General features: G+C 53.0%; 6 protein-coding genes across 6 annotated transcripts, besides 1 other annotated feature; 3 read left to right on the top strand and 3 right to left on the bottom strand.

The window, feature by feature from the left end:
- Positions 1–232: 232 nt before the first annotated feature.
- On the top strand, positions 233–2,249 carry PODANS_4_3858 (uncharacterized protein; the record flags this gene model as incomplete). Its single annotated transcript, XM_001905734.1, has 2 exons — positions 233–735; positions 812–2,249. 2 exons carry the CDS (start codon positions 233–235, stop codon positions 2,247–2,249), a joined length of 1,941 nt encoding a protein of 646 aa, XP_001905769.1.
- Positions 2,250–2,522: 273 nt separating this feature from the next.
- PODANS_4_3860 (uncharacterized protein) lies at positions 2,523–3,415 on the bottom strand (the record flags this gene model as incomplete). Its single annotated transcript, XM_001905733.1, has 2 exons — positions 2,523–2,795; positions 2,852–3,415. 2 exons carry the CDS (start codon positions 3,413–3,415, stop codon positions 2,523–2,525), a joined length of 837 nt encoding a protein of 278 aa, XP_001905768.1.
- Positions 3,416–4,137: 722 nt separating this feature from the next.
- Positions 4,138–4,238, top strand: a tRNA (tRNA-Arg).
- A 405-nt stretch (positions 4,239–4,643) lies between these two features.
- Positions 4,644–5,865, bottom strand: PODANS_4_3870 (uncharacterized protein; the record flags this gene model as incomplete). The annotated part of the gene is made up of 2 exons (XM_001905732.1): positions 4,644–5,489; positions 5,551–5,865. 2 exons carry the CDS (start codon positions 5,863–5,865, stop codon positions 4,644–4,646), a joined length of 1,161 nt encoding a protein of 386 aa, XP_001905767.1.
- Positions 5,866–6,591: 726 nt separating this feature from the next.
- PODANS_4_3875 (uncharacterized protein) lies at positions 6,592–6,872 on the top strand (the record flags this gene model as incomplete). The annotated part of the gene is made up of 2 exons (XM_001905731.1): positions 6,592–6,723; positions 6,786–6,872. 2 exons carry the CDS (start codon positions 6,592–6,594, stop codon positions 6,870–6,872), a joined length of 219 nt encoding a protein of 72 aa, XP_001905766.1.
- Positions 6,873–7,618: 746 nt separating this feature from the next.
- On the top strand, positions 7,619–8,513 carry PODANS_4_3880 (uncharacterized protein; the record flags this gene model as incomplete). The annotated part of the gene is made up of 2 exons (XM_001905730.1): positions 7,619–7,695; positions 7,757–8,513. The coding sequence occupies 2 exons, from the start codon at positions 7,619–7,621 to the stop codon at positions 8,511–8,513; spliced, it is 834 nt and encodes a 277-aa protein (XP_001905765.1).
- A 487-nt stretch (positions 8,514–9,000) lies between these two features.
- On the bottom strand, positions 9,001–13,547 carry PODANS_4_3890 (uncharacterized protein; the record flags this gene model as incomplete). The annotated part of the gene is made up of 2 exons (XM_001905729.1): positions 9,001–11,414; positions 11,480–13,547. 2 exons carry the CDS (start codon positions 13,545–13,547, stop codon positions 9,001–9,003), a joined length of 4,482 nt encoding a protein of 1,493 aa, XP_001905764.1.
- Between the last annotated feature and the right edge of the window lie 1,285 nt (positions 13,548–14,832).

The raw sequence follows: 14,832 nt of genomic DNA, 5'->3' as shown, positions 1-14,832 counted from the left end.
TTCAGGCTTTACAAGCTATCAGCATTGAAAACAGAGTTTAAAAGGAGTCGAAGAATCTGAAAAGTAAATTGTTCAACGGGCCTGTCGTGTCGAGTTAATACCATCGTGTCACTCAACACCCTGTGCTTGAACCCTCTATCGGCTTAAGCTACCTACCGTAAATCACATTCTCGAAGAGGTTGTCAAGCAAAAGAGAATTCCAATCGACCTGCTCCCAGATGGTGGAAATCAAATGTGGCTTGCGATGTCAAGCGCAAGAAAATATTCACCTGGCCAGGCCATCGTCGCAACGACTGCAGTCGACGTGGCCCAAGCTTCGGAGCAAGTGACAGGAGAAACAATACCTACTGCCCCCCCACCAGGCCTATTCACTCTTGTTCTGAATAGCCAGCTGTCTCTCCTCTTAAGATCTTGTCCTGCCCTGCCAGCAGAAACTGGTCTGCAACAACACAACAACAACAACCGCGCCAAATACCAGCAACGAACAATCCCCCGACTCTTCACACAGCACCTTCACACAACACAAACAATCCTCGATATATTCGCCAAGATGCGTGTGAATATTTCATCGATCCCGCGCTCAACGATCCTGATCGAAGTCCTAGCAGAGGAGGACCGGGCTCTCTTCGACAAGCTCGACTTAACGGGCATGATCCGAGACAACTCGAAATCCGACGCCCTCAGCTTTCACATCAAGGCTTTCTTCGACCAACTCCCCCTCTTTCCTGACGATTCGTATGTTATCCATCACCCATCTCGTATCCCTCATCTTCACATATACCACGATCACAAAAACTAACACCATCCTCAGGACCCCCTCTCCTCCCAAACCCTCCCCCAAGAAAGTGGCATTTTCTTGCGACTCTCCTCACTACAAATCACCCACCCCCTCCAAGCTACGCAAGAAAAAGAAACTGTTCGGCATTCCCACAGTTCCTACAGTCAAAACCCACAAGCAATACACTTGCCCCGAAGCCACCAACCCCTTGTCTATCATCTGGCCCGACAACAACAATTCCCTCCCCACCGACAGCCGCCAACCAACCTGCCACCCTCACCTCCGCCTCTCTTGCACCGACCCCTCGCCCTGGACTACCCCCGACGAAAACCCTCCCACACCATGCCACCACACTTCCTGGTACGCCGCAACATCCACCCTCTCTCAGCACGCCTCCAAGCTCCTATCCTCAGCCTTCACTAAACAAAATATAACCACTCTCTCCGCCTCCATGGCCAACCTAGCCGAAGCCCAAACCCTCGAGCTGAACATCCTCCCCAAGCTCCACCTCGCGTACAGCCTCTACACCGCCCACGTCTTCATTACCGGCCGCTTCAAAAAGCTCGTCATCCACATCTGTCGGCACTGCACCAGATCCCTCACCCTGGCCAACATCCAGATCCTCGAACACAAGAAGCCGTGGACTCTGCTCGAACATTGGCTCGAGAAGATCAAAGCGGTATACGATGCTCTGAATACAATGCATCTCTGGCTTTTCGTGGCGGCTAAAAAGCTGGACAAAGCAGTCAAATATCTCGCCGAGGCTGGCAATGTGAGGATGAAGGGGGGGGATGGCATGACGAGGGTGGAGATGCTGCCTTTGTATCGGTGTATGATTGAGGTTAGGGGGTGGATCAGGAGGGAAGCGATACAAGGTGTCATGGAGGATAAGGCGCGTGTGAAGGAGGTTGTGGGGAGGTTGATGGGGGTTTTGCATCCTTTGACGGGGTTGGGGTATGATAAGGCTGTGGTGGAGGCGCTGGGGGGTTTGTGGAAGGTGGAGCAAGAGGAGAAAGAGGGTGATGAGAAAGGGGAGGAAGGTAGTGATGAGGAGATGGCGGACGGCAGAGAGTCTGAGGATCCTGATGATGGTGCTGGTGACTCTGATGAATCGGACGACTCTGACGACTCCGGCGAGTCTGATAACTCTGATAGGCCGGACGATGAAGACCAGGATGAAGCTAACTCTGATGAGGAGATGAAGGATGATGAGACAGATATTGGCGAGGATGAGATTTTCGACGAGGGTATCGAGGTCTCGATGAACAATGCTGTGGAGGATGATTTGGGGGAGTTGAACGGCGATTTGGATGACGATTTTGACAAGGAGATGGAAGAGCAAAAGTTTGTGATCCGCAAGGCAATCTTGGAAGCTGCGGTCGAGGTTCGCTCGGTTTGTGAGACGTGGAGGAACCATGCGGCTTTCATTCAGGCTATCGAAAGGGGACAACTGAATGACCACCAGGATTAGTTTTTCTTCATCTCGTTGGATGTTAGCTTTTGTTTGGGACAGTGGAGGAGTGTGTAATTAGCAGCAATATATAGCGTTCTTTTGACAGCATCCTGTCTTCCTGTACCGCTCTTTCCATCTTCTTGCGTTGTTCCTTCCGTGCTTATCCACCGTTCCTTCCGTCTTTAACGCATTCGATTGTGATTCATTCCAGTACGTGTCATGAGCAGAGATCATCTTACACTATCATACAACCCCCATCTAAACCACATCCCATCATCCTCTTTAAAACAATCAGCAAAACCCCTCCCTCTCCAACCACCCCTCCAAAATTTTATTCGTCTCCTGCGCCTTCACATGATGAAACCAATGCCCAACCCCCTCCACGGTCACCGTCTCAACCCCCATCTCCCTGTCCGTCCCAACCCAATACTCACTACACCCCAGCGTCAGCCTCTTCGCCTTGGCCCCCTTGGACAACTCCATCGCCACCTCCTTCCTGCCCAGTCCATTCTTGTTCGTCCAGCAGGCATATGTCATCGCACCAATACTGCTTGGGTCCATCGCCTGTTTCCACTCATGTCAGCGTTGACCCTTTTGTCTCTGGGTTACAAGAGACTTACCATCCCCCTCCTCTGAATCCAAGTCGTATGCCAATCCCACTCCGGCCCCAGCGGTGGAATAGGAACCAGCCCTTTAGCCGCAAAGCTCACCATCAAGTTTTGCATCGTTGTTGCTGGGTCGGAGAACAGCTCGTCACACGTGGCGGAGGACATGGAATGCAGGGGGTCTAGTAGGACTAACCCTACCACCAGGTCTGGGTTGGTAGCAGCGAGGTGGACTGACGTGCAGGTTCCCAACGAGTGACCGATGACGATGACGTTGGAGGTGATGTCAAGGTGGGCGAGCAGAGCGGATAAATCGGAGGACAGATTCTCGGGCGTGTAAATCCCTTCATCGACAGCGGTAGGGGGAGCGGAGGAGCGGCCTTGTCCGCGGGGGTCAGGGGTGATGACCCGGAAGCCTTTGGAGAGGAGGAAGGGGACTTGCCAGGACCAGTCGGATAGGTCGCAGGTAATTCCTGGGATCAGGAGGCAGGTGTGGGTTGGGGTTGATGAAGGGGGGGATTCGTCGATGTAGTAGATTGAGACCGAGGGGCCAGGGGTGGGGGAGGGGAAGTATGGCATTTTGACAGGTTGGTATGGTGATGTGTGGTTCTTGGAAAAATGCTAGAGTTTGAGGACCTGAGGGTAGTGACGAGATGAGTGTGGTGTGTGTTGTAGTTTGCGGATGAGGGGATTTAAATATTTGATAGCAATAACGGGCCCCTGGACTGGATTTAACGAGTCAGTGCTGGTAGACACTCAAAAGGGGGATGATACTTCTGCAGTATAAGATGACTACCATCAAGCTCCAGGTTGGAATGCTTGCTAGCCTTCGCATGAGATTTTTTTTTCCAAATCAAGTGATGTTTGAAAGTTCCCTTGGCTGCTCAGGGGGGGGGCATCGGGTGAAGCCGGCGGGAATTACCTAAACACAATAGGCGTGCCAATAAGGAGGGTGATGTCTGGCTGAGAACTGGCTGCGTACGATGTTTTGACATTGTATAGTTATCGCCAATCGTTCAAATCCGACGTAGTGCAAAATCCTTAATTTCTCAAAGGAATGAATCCATGCTCTCGGCATCCTGTCACAATGCCATTGACTCATCATTGCTGCTCAATGAATTTGATGATTTTCGCAACTCTGCAGTGACCAAAAAATATTTATGGTATAATTTAACATGCATTGTAGCTGTGAATCTGTAGTCTGCAATACCACTGATGCACCCTACCCTAGCAAGGGGTAAGAGACTGGAAATCACCATGATAAATGTAACCACCAATATAAGCTCCACCAAATTATCACAGGCCGTGTAGCGCAATGGTAGCGCGTTACTTTCCGGTTTCAATTTCTCGAAGTTAAATCTCCAGCTGGTAAAGGTTCTGGGTTCGAGTCCCAGCATGGTCGATCATCTCTCGTGCTGGACTCCACTTCATGAGTGACACGAGCTTTTTGTCGTTTTTGACCTTGGGCCCCCTGAACTTTGTCAATACCTGGTACTCTCAGTTGATGTCTACAGACCTCACAGGACCAAGAAAAGTATGCATGAAACTGCTGTCTCCCAAGGGGAGTAAAATTTTGTGCCATTGGTACGCTTGTGGCGTGAGAGAAGATGGTTATCAAGTCTCGCCTACCTACCCTTCTATGAAAAGCACTCAAAACACCAAAACGCCCCATCGTCTGCTGACTCAAGCGTACTGCTCTTCCCGACAAAGGAGACACGCATCTCGAAGAGCTGTCGGTTGATAATGTAAAAGTCCAGATAGACATCTCCGGATCACAGGAAGCGACGTTAGTTACCTGGTAGGTGAATTACCTCGCAGGAAAATCCACCCCCCTTTGCAACCCGGAGCTCGACGCACTCTCCCCAACTCGGACTTCCTGCTCCAAGGCACCACCATCACCCTGCCCGCTGGTAGCACTTGTGATCCTCGGCCGTCTCTGGGCAGCCACACTAATACCACCCGCTCCGGTCGCACTGGTGGCTACGCTGGCAGCAACACTTGTTGTCGTGCTGACACTATCACTTCTAACCCTGCGTGAGGCACCTGCACCGGGTGTGGCTCCCGAGCCACTGACATCACTTCCTCTCCGGGCCCGAACCATTCTCTCGAGCTCGCGGACTCTCTTCTTCAGCTCATCATTCTCTCGCTTGGTGGCCTCGAGCTGCTCGCGGTAGAAAGCCGTCTCCTGATAACGGTCTGTGGCCGGGATTAGACCGGGCGAGAGGTCGCTTGTGGAGCCAGGGGTGGCGAGCACAGAGGTACTGCTGCTCACGTGTGGGACCCTGGAAGAGAAATAGTTGGCCAAAGTCGGCTCGTTGGAATAACTGGAGCCGTACACCAGAGGAGCTGGTGACCCAGCCCTACTACGGCGGGAAGTGGTACTGCCTTGGCGGGAGAGTGCAACACCGCCCAGGGCAGTGGTCGGGTAAGGACTCGAACGGACAGGCGCGGGGGACGAGATTCCGGCCATGGATGTGGTCGAGACTGAACCCATATTGCTTCGCGTGCTGGTGTTGGAGAGTGTGCGAATGTGTCGACCGGAACGGGGATCGCCTGGCTCGGTGCCGGTAGCGCTGGTCGAGGATGCATTGGAGACGACAGATTCGTTGTGGAGAGCCCTGAGGGCAGCGAGTTCACGGGTAAGCCGGTTGATCTGCAGATGAATATCGGTTAGACACGATTCTGTACCGACGGTCTCTGAGGGTGCAACATACTCGAGCCTCCTGCTCCTTCTCAAGTTCGGAATGGAGTTCTGCGGCAGTTGGGGGCCGGGGATGTCGAGTTGGCCCGGGGCCGGAGCCAACGCCAGTGTTGTCGCCAGTCGTCATGGTGCTGCCGGGCAATTGACTGATGGGCGGTGGGAATTGCGGTGATGGCAGTACCGGAGTGGATGTGCTGTTTGGGTTGTGTACGGCGGCTTGGTTTGACGGCAGAATCAGCGAACTGGGGGCTGGCAGTGGTGGCATCTGCTGTGATGCACGACGCGAGAGGAAATGGGGTGAAGGCGGTACGGAGTTGAGGTCGGGCATTGCAATGTGATTGGAACCCTTTGTTTATGGCACGTTTTGTATGCTGAGGAAGTCGCAAGCAGCTTCCGGGTCAAACACTCAGGCAGCATGTCACGAAACCACTTTACACGCTTTCGCCGGGAGAATGGCGCGGTGTCGTCTGAGTGCTGGAACAACTCCCCACAGGCGACACGTGCTGTAATTGGGTCTGTGCTTGAACCGAACTGAGGTGCCCAGGCGGTGAGCTGTCTCGCTCGTCCCGGCTCTTTGTCAACACTCCCATTGTTTTTGAGCTATAAACACCTAGTACATGCTGTAGGAAATGAGTATATCAGCTGTAGTCAGAGCAAAACTAATGGAACCACTTCACAAACACTGCCATGAGCAACAGAGGCTCCCTGATCGCTAACTGCAGCACTTCCGACAGGTTCAGTTGGCGCCCCACCAAGCCAAGCCCTCGACATAAAAAGCGGGGCTCTGGAAAGCCACCTGCATTTGGCGGGGGCATATGATGTAATGGTGTTTGAGAGACGGGATGATGAAGTTGACTTTGAGCAGCCGGCAGTTCCCCGATGGAGGTGCTGATGTCAGTTACGGATCTTTCTGTGTGTATAAGAAGCTCTGCTTCACTTTGACCCAGCTTTTCCTTGACACAAACAACGCACCTCAAAACACCCTTCTCTACAAATTCTTCAGGACAGCCAATCCTTCCATCACAACTCTTACAACAACCACCAAACCTTCAACATGTCTGAACGCGCTGCCCAGTCCCCTCCTCCTGAGGAGCAGTCCGGAAGACAGCTCAATGACCCCCCAGCCAGCGGCAAGGGCACTGATGATGCTTCTAACAAGGAGCAAATCAACAAGAGTGGTCTCGAGGTATGTATAATAAGAAAGCTGTTATGGATGGCACTAGCAGCAACAAGCTAACAGTGCTCCAGAACTTGAGCTCCAACCCCAAGGGTCCAATGGACGACGAGGTCACCAAGAAGTTTGCCAAGAATACTAAGATGGGAGAGTCACAGTAATTGTTGAATGGCTTCTTGTATGATACATGGCTCGGACATGACTGGCGTTGGGAATTAGTATTAGCATAATTGTGTTCCACCATTTCTTCAAATCATCACGAATACCAACGAGACTGTATATGGTCCGTGCGTCAATGACTCTCCAGTAAGACAGTGACAAATTCCGCCAGTTATCCTCCCTAATTAACTGCAGTTTGTTACGTACAGGCTGAGTGTTGCTCACTTGAGCAGGACTCAAACACCCTGTACTGATACATAGCACAGGTTGGCGAAATAGAGTCAACTTTAGCAGCGATAGTCTGTGGTGGCATCTTTGCAGCAATGCGGCCAGCTTTCACATGTCAAGAACGTCATCAGACACCAAGGGTCGTCGTCCCTGGGCACGTCAGTCCACAACGCAAGCTCCATCAGCCACAGTCCAGCAGCTGGCCGCTGGTGGGGTGTTCGGTTGATTGGCGAACTGCCACACAGCCACACGCAATGCCCCTCGATCAGCCGATGACGACATGCCCCTCCTTCAGACCTTCGAGCTTGTTCCAGCTCTCTGCCACTTCATCTTATCACCTCAAATAAGCATTTAACAAAACGGTTGGCCTCCCAGACTTTCTCCAATTCATCTTCACATCTGACGACTTACTCGTGTTTACTTTTTCCAGAACACCAATACTAAACATCTGCATCACCCCAACAACCTGATAGCTCAACCCCGCACCGTTACGCTATCTACCCAACAGACAACATTCAAAATGGCGACCACTGTTTATGTCAAGAATATTGCCTCCAACACCGAGGACAAGGAGATCAAGGACTTCTTTAGCTTCTGGTAAGAAATCTGCCTTCTTCCCTGCCCCATCACTCGTTCGCTCTGCTAACGCACCTCCCAGCGGCAAGATCAACTCCATCGAGGTCACCTCCGAGGGCGAGACCAAGTCCGCGACCGTAAACTTTGAGAAGGAGACCGCCGCCCGCACTGCTCTCCTCCTCAACCACACCACGCTCGGCACCAACAAAATCTCCGTCACCGGCGGCTCCTCCTCGGACGATGCCCATCCCGATGACTCCACCACCGATCGTTCCCCCGACGATGGCCTGACACAAGAAGAGAAGCCCCGCGCCCGCGTCCTCGCTGAGATCCTCGCTCATGGCTACCTCGTCGCCGATACCGGTCTCGAAACAGCCATTCAGCTCGACGAGAAGCACGGCGTCACCAACAAGTTTGTCAACACCGTCAAGCAGCTCGATGAGCGCACCCACGCCACAGACAAGGCCAAGGCTGCCGATGCTAGCTACGGCTTGACCGCTAGAGCCAACTCTCTCCTCACTGGCCTCGCGTCGTACTTTGAGAAGGCTACCCAGAGCCCCACCGGCAAGAAGCTGGTTGACTTTTACACCACCAGCTCCAAGCAGGTTCAAGATATCCACGCCGAGGCGAGACGGCTGGCGGACCTGAAGAAGGCCGAGCACGGCGGGAATGCCTATGCTGCGTCGGGGCTTGATAAGGTCTTTGGCCGGTTTACTGGTGGCGCGGCCAAGTCTAATGAGGAGGTTCCTGGTGGTGCTCCTGCCAATGCGGCGGCGGTGGAGAGTGAGACTAAACCCACTGCGCCGGCTGGTACTGGGGAGTCCAAGGTCATTCACTAGAGGGGGTTGAAGGAGAGTAGACAATGACGAGATGAGAATGAAGTCATGGCATGGGACTGGGACTAGGTTTTATGGGTCATGATCACGGTTCTTTTGCAGACGTTGATTCCCACCGGTGTTGTTTTCTTTTTTTTTCTTTTCCCTTTGCGCTTTTTGTATCCTTGCTTTTAGTGTAGTCAAGGCTTGGTGGAATGAGAATTACATCCTATCACAATGTAGTCGTGGATCAGATCATCCTCAACAGGTGCTGTGTGACACAGTTTATGTCTTGTGCAATTTTGATGTCCCGTGTTTATCTATCCATCTATATACAACAAAGAGGTATCGAAAAGATTACTATGTAATACTGGAAATGTATACTTTTCTTCATGAATCCATCGCATCAGGCTCGTCACATCTTCCACAGCCGTGCCAGTTTAGTTATTTCGAAATTGGACTCAATCATACCTCGTTCATGTCACAGGTACACTTTACCGCTTATTGAAGTTTAGGAATCGACTCTGCACAACACTCTGGTCAGCATGTGTTTCTTTGACCAAAAAAAAAAGCCAAGGCAACTTACCGCCAAGAAGAGAATAACCATGTTACTCCCAATAAACCCAATAAAGATCCCCAGATCCCTCCACCTGTAGTCGTACGAGAAACCCAACGGCTCAAAGAACTCGTTGCCCACCTCAAAGGCGCAGTAGCTGCAGTCGCTTGTGTTGTTGCCGCCGCCAACTAAATATCCCGAGCCGCCCCTGCTGAAGAAATTGCTCATGTACTCGGAGCAAGTCTGACCGATAGGCGCAGTGAAGTTGTTGAGCTCTTCGGGGAGACAAATAACGGGGAGGTCGTGGAGAGCAGTGACGACTGTTCCTCCAATCAGACGGGTGAAGGGGTTGAGTTCATAGAGCCAGGTCCTATACCCGGCAGGCATTTGAGGCGGCGGGATGGTGACGCCGCAGAAGAGGGCAAAGGTTACAAAGATGAAGGGGTCGAATTGGGAGGAGATGAACAAGCTTGGTGTCAGTGCAGAAAGAGCCTGGCCCATGGTGACAGAGAAAAACTCCGTGATAAGGATCATGAGGAATTGGTACCCTGCTCTTACTGGCTCGGGCTGCAGGCCAGGGAGGTAGTACAGTGGTAAGAAGAAGAGGACGGCGCAGAGGATGGAGTAGGGGATTTCCGCGATGAGGAGGGAGGAGGCGAAGACGAAGGATGAGTACATCTTTGAGGATTGTTCCCGGAAGAAGAGGACGCGCTTGAGGTGGTACATGACTTCGATCTGGCCGATGATCAGGGCGGGGAGGACGGTGATTTGGAACATGACGAAGACGCGGTATTGGAGGGATTGCCGGGAGGAGGTGAGGGAGAGGAAGGTGAGGCCGGTGATCAGCGCGATGATGACGTGGTTGAAGACGCGGGTGAAGAGATAGTTTGGTGTGCGCCAGTGGGCGAGGTTGGCGCGCTTGACCACGACGCGGAGCTGGTGGGATAGAGGGGAGGCATACTCACGCTCGAGGGAGGGGTCCTTTTGTGCTGCGGTGGCCGAGGCAATGCGGGATTCCTTGAGCTGGGAGATGGTGTCTTTGACGTTGGCGAGCTCAGGGGAGTCAACCCAGATGTCGGCCCAGTCGCGCGAGCCGATTCGGGGCGCAGAGCCGGCGCCGATGGCTTCGAGCATAAACTCCGCAACATTGTCGGTGGGCTTGGCTTCGGCTCCGTGCCGCCGCAGATAGTCGCGCAGTACGTGGGCGTCTTTTCCAATATCCCCAAAGTACACGCAGCGACCGCCGCTCTTGAGAAGGAGGAGACGATCAAAGTTCTCAAATAGGGCGGCATTCGGCTGGTGGATAGTACACAGAATCGCCTGGCCAGCGGCAGCCAGTTTGCGAAGGAAACGAACAATATTGAAGGCACTTTGGGAATCAAGGCCAGAGGTCGGCTCGTCGAGAAACAAAAGCAGCTCAGGCTTGGCCGCAAGCTCAACGCCGATGGTTACTCTCTTGCGCTGCTCAACGGTAAGACCAGCCTCGGGTGATCCAATAATCGCATCCGCAAACGTCTCCATTTCTAACAGAGCAATGATCTCCTCCACGTATGTGTACTTCTCCTCACGGGGGGTCTCGAAGGGCTGGCGTAAGTCGGCCGAGAACCGAAGGGCTTCGCGGACAGTCTGGGTCGGGTCGTGGACATCAAGCTGCTCGGCGTACGATGTGCTGCGCTGGAACTCTTTGCCTGGCTTCACGCCATCAACCAAGATATCGCCGTGAATAACACCAATGTTCTTCCTCGCAGCCAACACATCCAAGAGGGTTGTCTTGCCAGCACCCGATGCCCCCATGAGAGCGGTAAGTTGACCCGGCTTGACATACCCATAGACGTTATCGAGCAGTCGTCTTGTTCCGCCAGGCACCGGCACATCATAACACAATCCTTCCCACGTTAGGACGCTTTCCGAATTGATCTTGAGCTCCGAATCTGACTGCTCAGCCCTGGCTTTGCGTCGCTCTTCCTTCTTGGCCATCAGTTCCTCGTTCAACTTCTTCCGCTCTGCGTTGGGCTTCTGAAAGACCTTGGCTTGATTGCCACCCATGCCGAAGCGTACATATTCGCCAGCCACAATATTCACGAAGAGAAAGAAGGCCATCAAAACAAGGACAATACCCCAGTTGCGCCACAGCAAACCGGGCGTATAGGAGAAACCTTGATCAATGTAGGATGAACCGGACAGCTCGAGCGTACCGGGCGTGGAGCCAGGCAGCGTGCAGACCTGATGGTTGATATCATCGTACCCAGGACCCGACGGTATCAAACTCTCGGCTGTACATGTCATATCAATCCGCGAAAACTCGTTTTCCATCAAGGAACTGAAGATCAGACCAAGGACGTTGATGTAGTAAATCCACCGGAGCCAGACTTGTTCTGTCAGAGTATTAGCACCACGTCCTCTCTCATCCCACGGTTCTTGTGTCAGGACTTACCACTCTGCCACTGGATCAAATAGCCACTGGTCGTAATCATCAACGTAATTCCAACGGTTGCAAACTTGACCGCATAGTCGAAATCCGGGCTTAGACACCCGATCACACGGAAAAACAGCGTCATGGCAATGTTGCCGCTCAGCAACATGAGATAGAACACGAAGAACCCCCCAGCACTCCGGCTAAGATTCGTCATGAAGTAGACAATCACCGAAAAGACGAAGACTTGCGTGCTAGCGAAGACCTGATCGACAAGAATATTCGCAATCCACAGCGCTGACGGCCGGTGAAAGGCATACGCCCGGTGTTTGTTCACCACGGCTCTGCCCAACATCGTACCCGCCAGCTCGGAAAACGACTGGAAGGCGTTATGTAAAAGGGAAATAAACATCAAGCCACCCTTGGAGAAGGCGCTGGCAGACGTCTTGCCGAGATTAAGATAGAGAGTACCGAGAACAATGCCAATGATAATGTTACGGAGCCAGGACAAAATGAGAGCCAGGACATCTTGCTGCTTGAGAAGAAACTGCCTCTTCATCAGTGCCCAGACTTGCTGATGAAAGCCGACGCTGTAGGCGGAGCGCTTCGAGGCACCACGACGCTTCTGGTCGCGGACAGCAACGCGGAAGTCTTCGTGTTTGTCAGTCTCGCGAGCGAGGCTTTCTTTGTAGGACAGCATTTCTTGCTCGAGGTCCTGGGCGTACTTGGAGGACTTGAAGGCAGCTTTCAGGGTGAGAGAGTCGTAAGGGGCATTCTCAGGTGAACGGCCATCCTGGTACTCGCGCTCGAATGCGTCGGTGCAGCCCGTCACATAATCAGGGGTGGTCTGGCGGGGACGGGGGAGGAAGCCGAGACCCTCGAAGTACAACCGTGCATCTTTTGCGGGACCAAAGTACACCTGCTTGCCCCCGTCGATAACCAAGACCTTGTCAAAGAGGCTGTAAATGTTCTCCGATGCCTGGTAAAGGGAGACAAATGTGCTTGTCTTGTACAGGTCGGTCTGAATGCGGAGGGATTTGACGAAGTCGAGAGCCGTAGAGGCGTCGAGGCCGCGGGTGCTGTTGTCCCAAGAGAGAATGCAGGCATTGGTAGTGAGCATTTCGGCAATGGAAACGCGCTTCCTTTCGCCGCCTGAAACACCACGGATAAACGAGTTGCCAACAATTGTCTTGCGGGTGTGTTCAATGTTGAACATCTTCAAGAGCATGGTCACAACCTTGTCCTTGAATTCCTGCTTGGTGATGCCAGCAGGCAGTTTGCCTGGGGTCTTGACATCAAGGGCAAACCCGAGCGTCTGCTCCACGGTGAGAGTCGGGTGGTGAACATCATCCTCCTCGTTGTAAACAGCCTCTCCACGATAAGGACCAAATTCGTCGACGGCAAAAGGGCCGTAGAGGACCTCACCGGTGATTGACGTGTAGCCATAACGCTGGTTGGCGATCGTCTTGAGGAAGGTCGTACACCCAGATCCAGGCTTGCCAAGCACCAGTACCATCTCTCCCGGTTTACAAAAGCCCCTGAACCCGTCCAACAAGGTGGCCTCCACTCCTTTCTCCTCAAAACCCAGCAGCTTCCTCACCGGTGAGATGATGTCGAAAAAGTCGGTGAAGGCATCAGGGAACGTTTTGACGTAGTTGGTCTGGCCTCCGATACCCTTGACCGTCAAATCGTCCCAGTAAACCCCAATGTGCTTGGGACGAATACCGGCCTCTCTTTCGGCATCCAGGTCACCTCTGAGGGCCGCCTCCAGGTCAAACTGCTCAAAGGTCTCTGAAGAGGTCTGGTTTTGGGCGTTGCCCTTCTCGGCATCGGCGTGACTGCACGAACGACTGACGCGTGACATATGCGACAGTTCCCGTTGAAGCTGAGCAAAGTCCGACACCGCCTGCTCAACAGAGACACCGCCAATGGCGCGAGTGGTGCCATTGGGGTTGTTGCGCCGTGCCTGTTCGACGAGGTCCGCTCCATTCTGTGTCCTGGACGAAGCAGATGATGGAGATGGCCGTGCCTTCTCCGTCACAACGGCCTCCACGATAGCCTCCTTTCCAGTTCCCGGCTCCGTCGACATCTTGGGAAAAAAGTTTCCGGTGGCAATAGTAAAACTCAGCGAACTGAATCCCCCCAGACCTAGGGCCTGGAGGTGGACAGTTTACGAAGCGGTGACCCTTGAAGAGTTTGCTGGGCAGGTGCGTAGGTTTTCGAAATGGAGAAGTTGGAGAAGTAACAGAGAGAGAACAACGTTAACAAAGGAGGGACAGTCTGCCACAAGCAGCGTGACAGTTTGGGAAAAAGCTTCTCGAAAGAACCAAGGAAGGGAAGAAAAAAGGAGACTAATGGGCGCTTGGCACCCATCCCATCATTAATAATTACCAATCGAGCTTGACCATTGAATGCTACTGAGCTCCAACTGCAACACTGACGGCTCGTTATCCGATGAAACGGACAAGGTTCTTTTGGGGCTCAAGAGAACCTGCAGGAATAGTACCCACCCACTAAATGGGGGAGGGCCACGAGGGCGTAGGATCCCGAGTTAGGCAGCTCAACGTCGGGAGGTGGGGGAGGAGATGTTTATCAAGTCCACGTTAGTCGACCTTTCTTCCACTCATGCAGTCCATGTTGTTGTTTCTCGCTGCCTGTTGGGCCGTTGAGCCCGCGTGGCCTTGGCCCGAGAGACACACAGTGTTGTGTGGTGTTGTCGGTGTTGGACGGGCATTGACAAGCGGGAGCGAACATGTGAGTGGGGTGGCAACTTGTGTTGATGTTTTGCGCCGGAAATATCATTGGTGAGCGTGAAGCTGGATTTCCCTCCCGTGGTGCCGTGTTCCTCGCCATCCCTGCCAATGTAACGAAGGGCTGACCCCACCATGGACCTGGCTAGAGCTCTTGATCAGCAATGGGGGTCTGATGTGGGATGAGGGATGACATGCCATTGCTCGGCCTCCGCCCTTCGTGGAAGCTTTCAACAAGCTTGACATGACGAGGCCATACGGCGAGTGACTCATTGGCATGCAGTGTATCCAATACTGCAGGAAACAGCGGCAGATCAATGGCTCAGGGCGAGCGGAGCCAGAGGGTTGGGGATGAGGTGCGGTGGAGAAAAAGTATGGTTTGGCTTTGTCGGCCCCACAACCCCGAACTGTCAAGCGAATGTGGGGAAACAAGCCACAGCTGGAGCGGCAGATGAATGCTTGATTTTGGTGCAGTTGAGCCACACATTGCAAGGGGTCAAGCCACAAAAATGCCGAATTTCCGCTTACTCAGCGGATCAAAGTTGACTTCGACTTACGCACTTGTTCATAAAAGATAAATATCTGATAGGACCTATGGAGTATACATGCAAGCAGATAACAACA

Source organism: Podospora anserina, chromosome 4, assembly GCF_000226545.1.
Source record: "Podospora anserina S mat+ genomic DNA chromosome 4, supercontig 4".
In the NCBI taxonomy this organism is placed as follows: domain Eukaryota; kingdom Fungi; phylum Ascomycota; class Sordariomycetes; order Sordariales; family Podosporaceae; genus Podospora; species Podospora anserina.
This window is presented reverse-complemented; position numbering and strand designations above follow the sequence as displayed.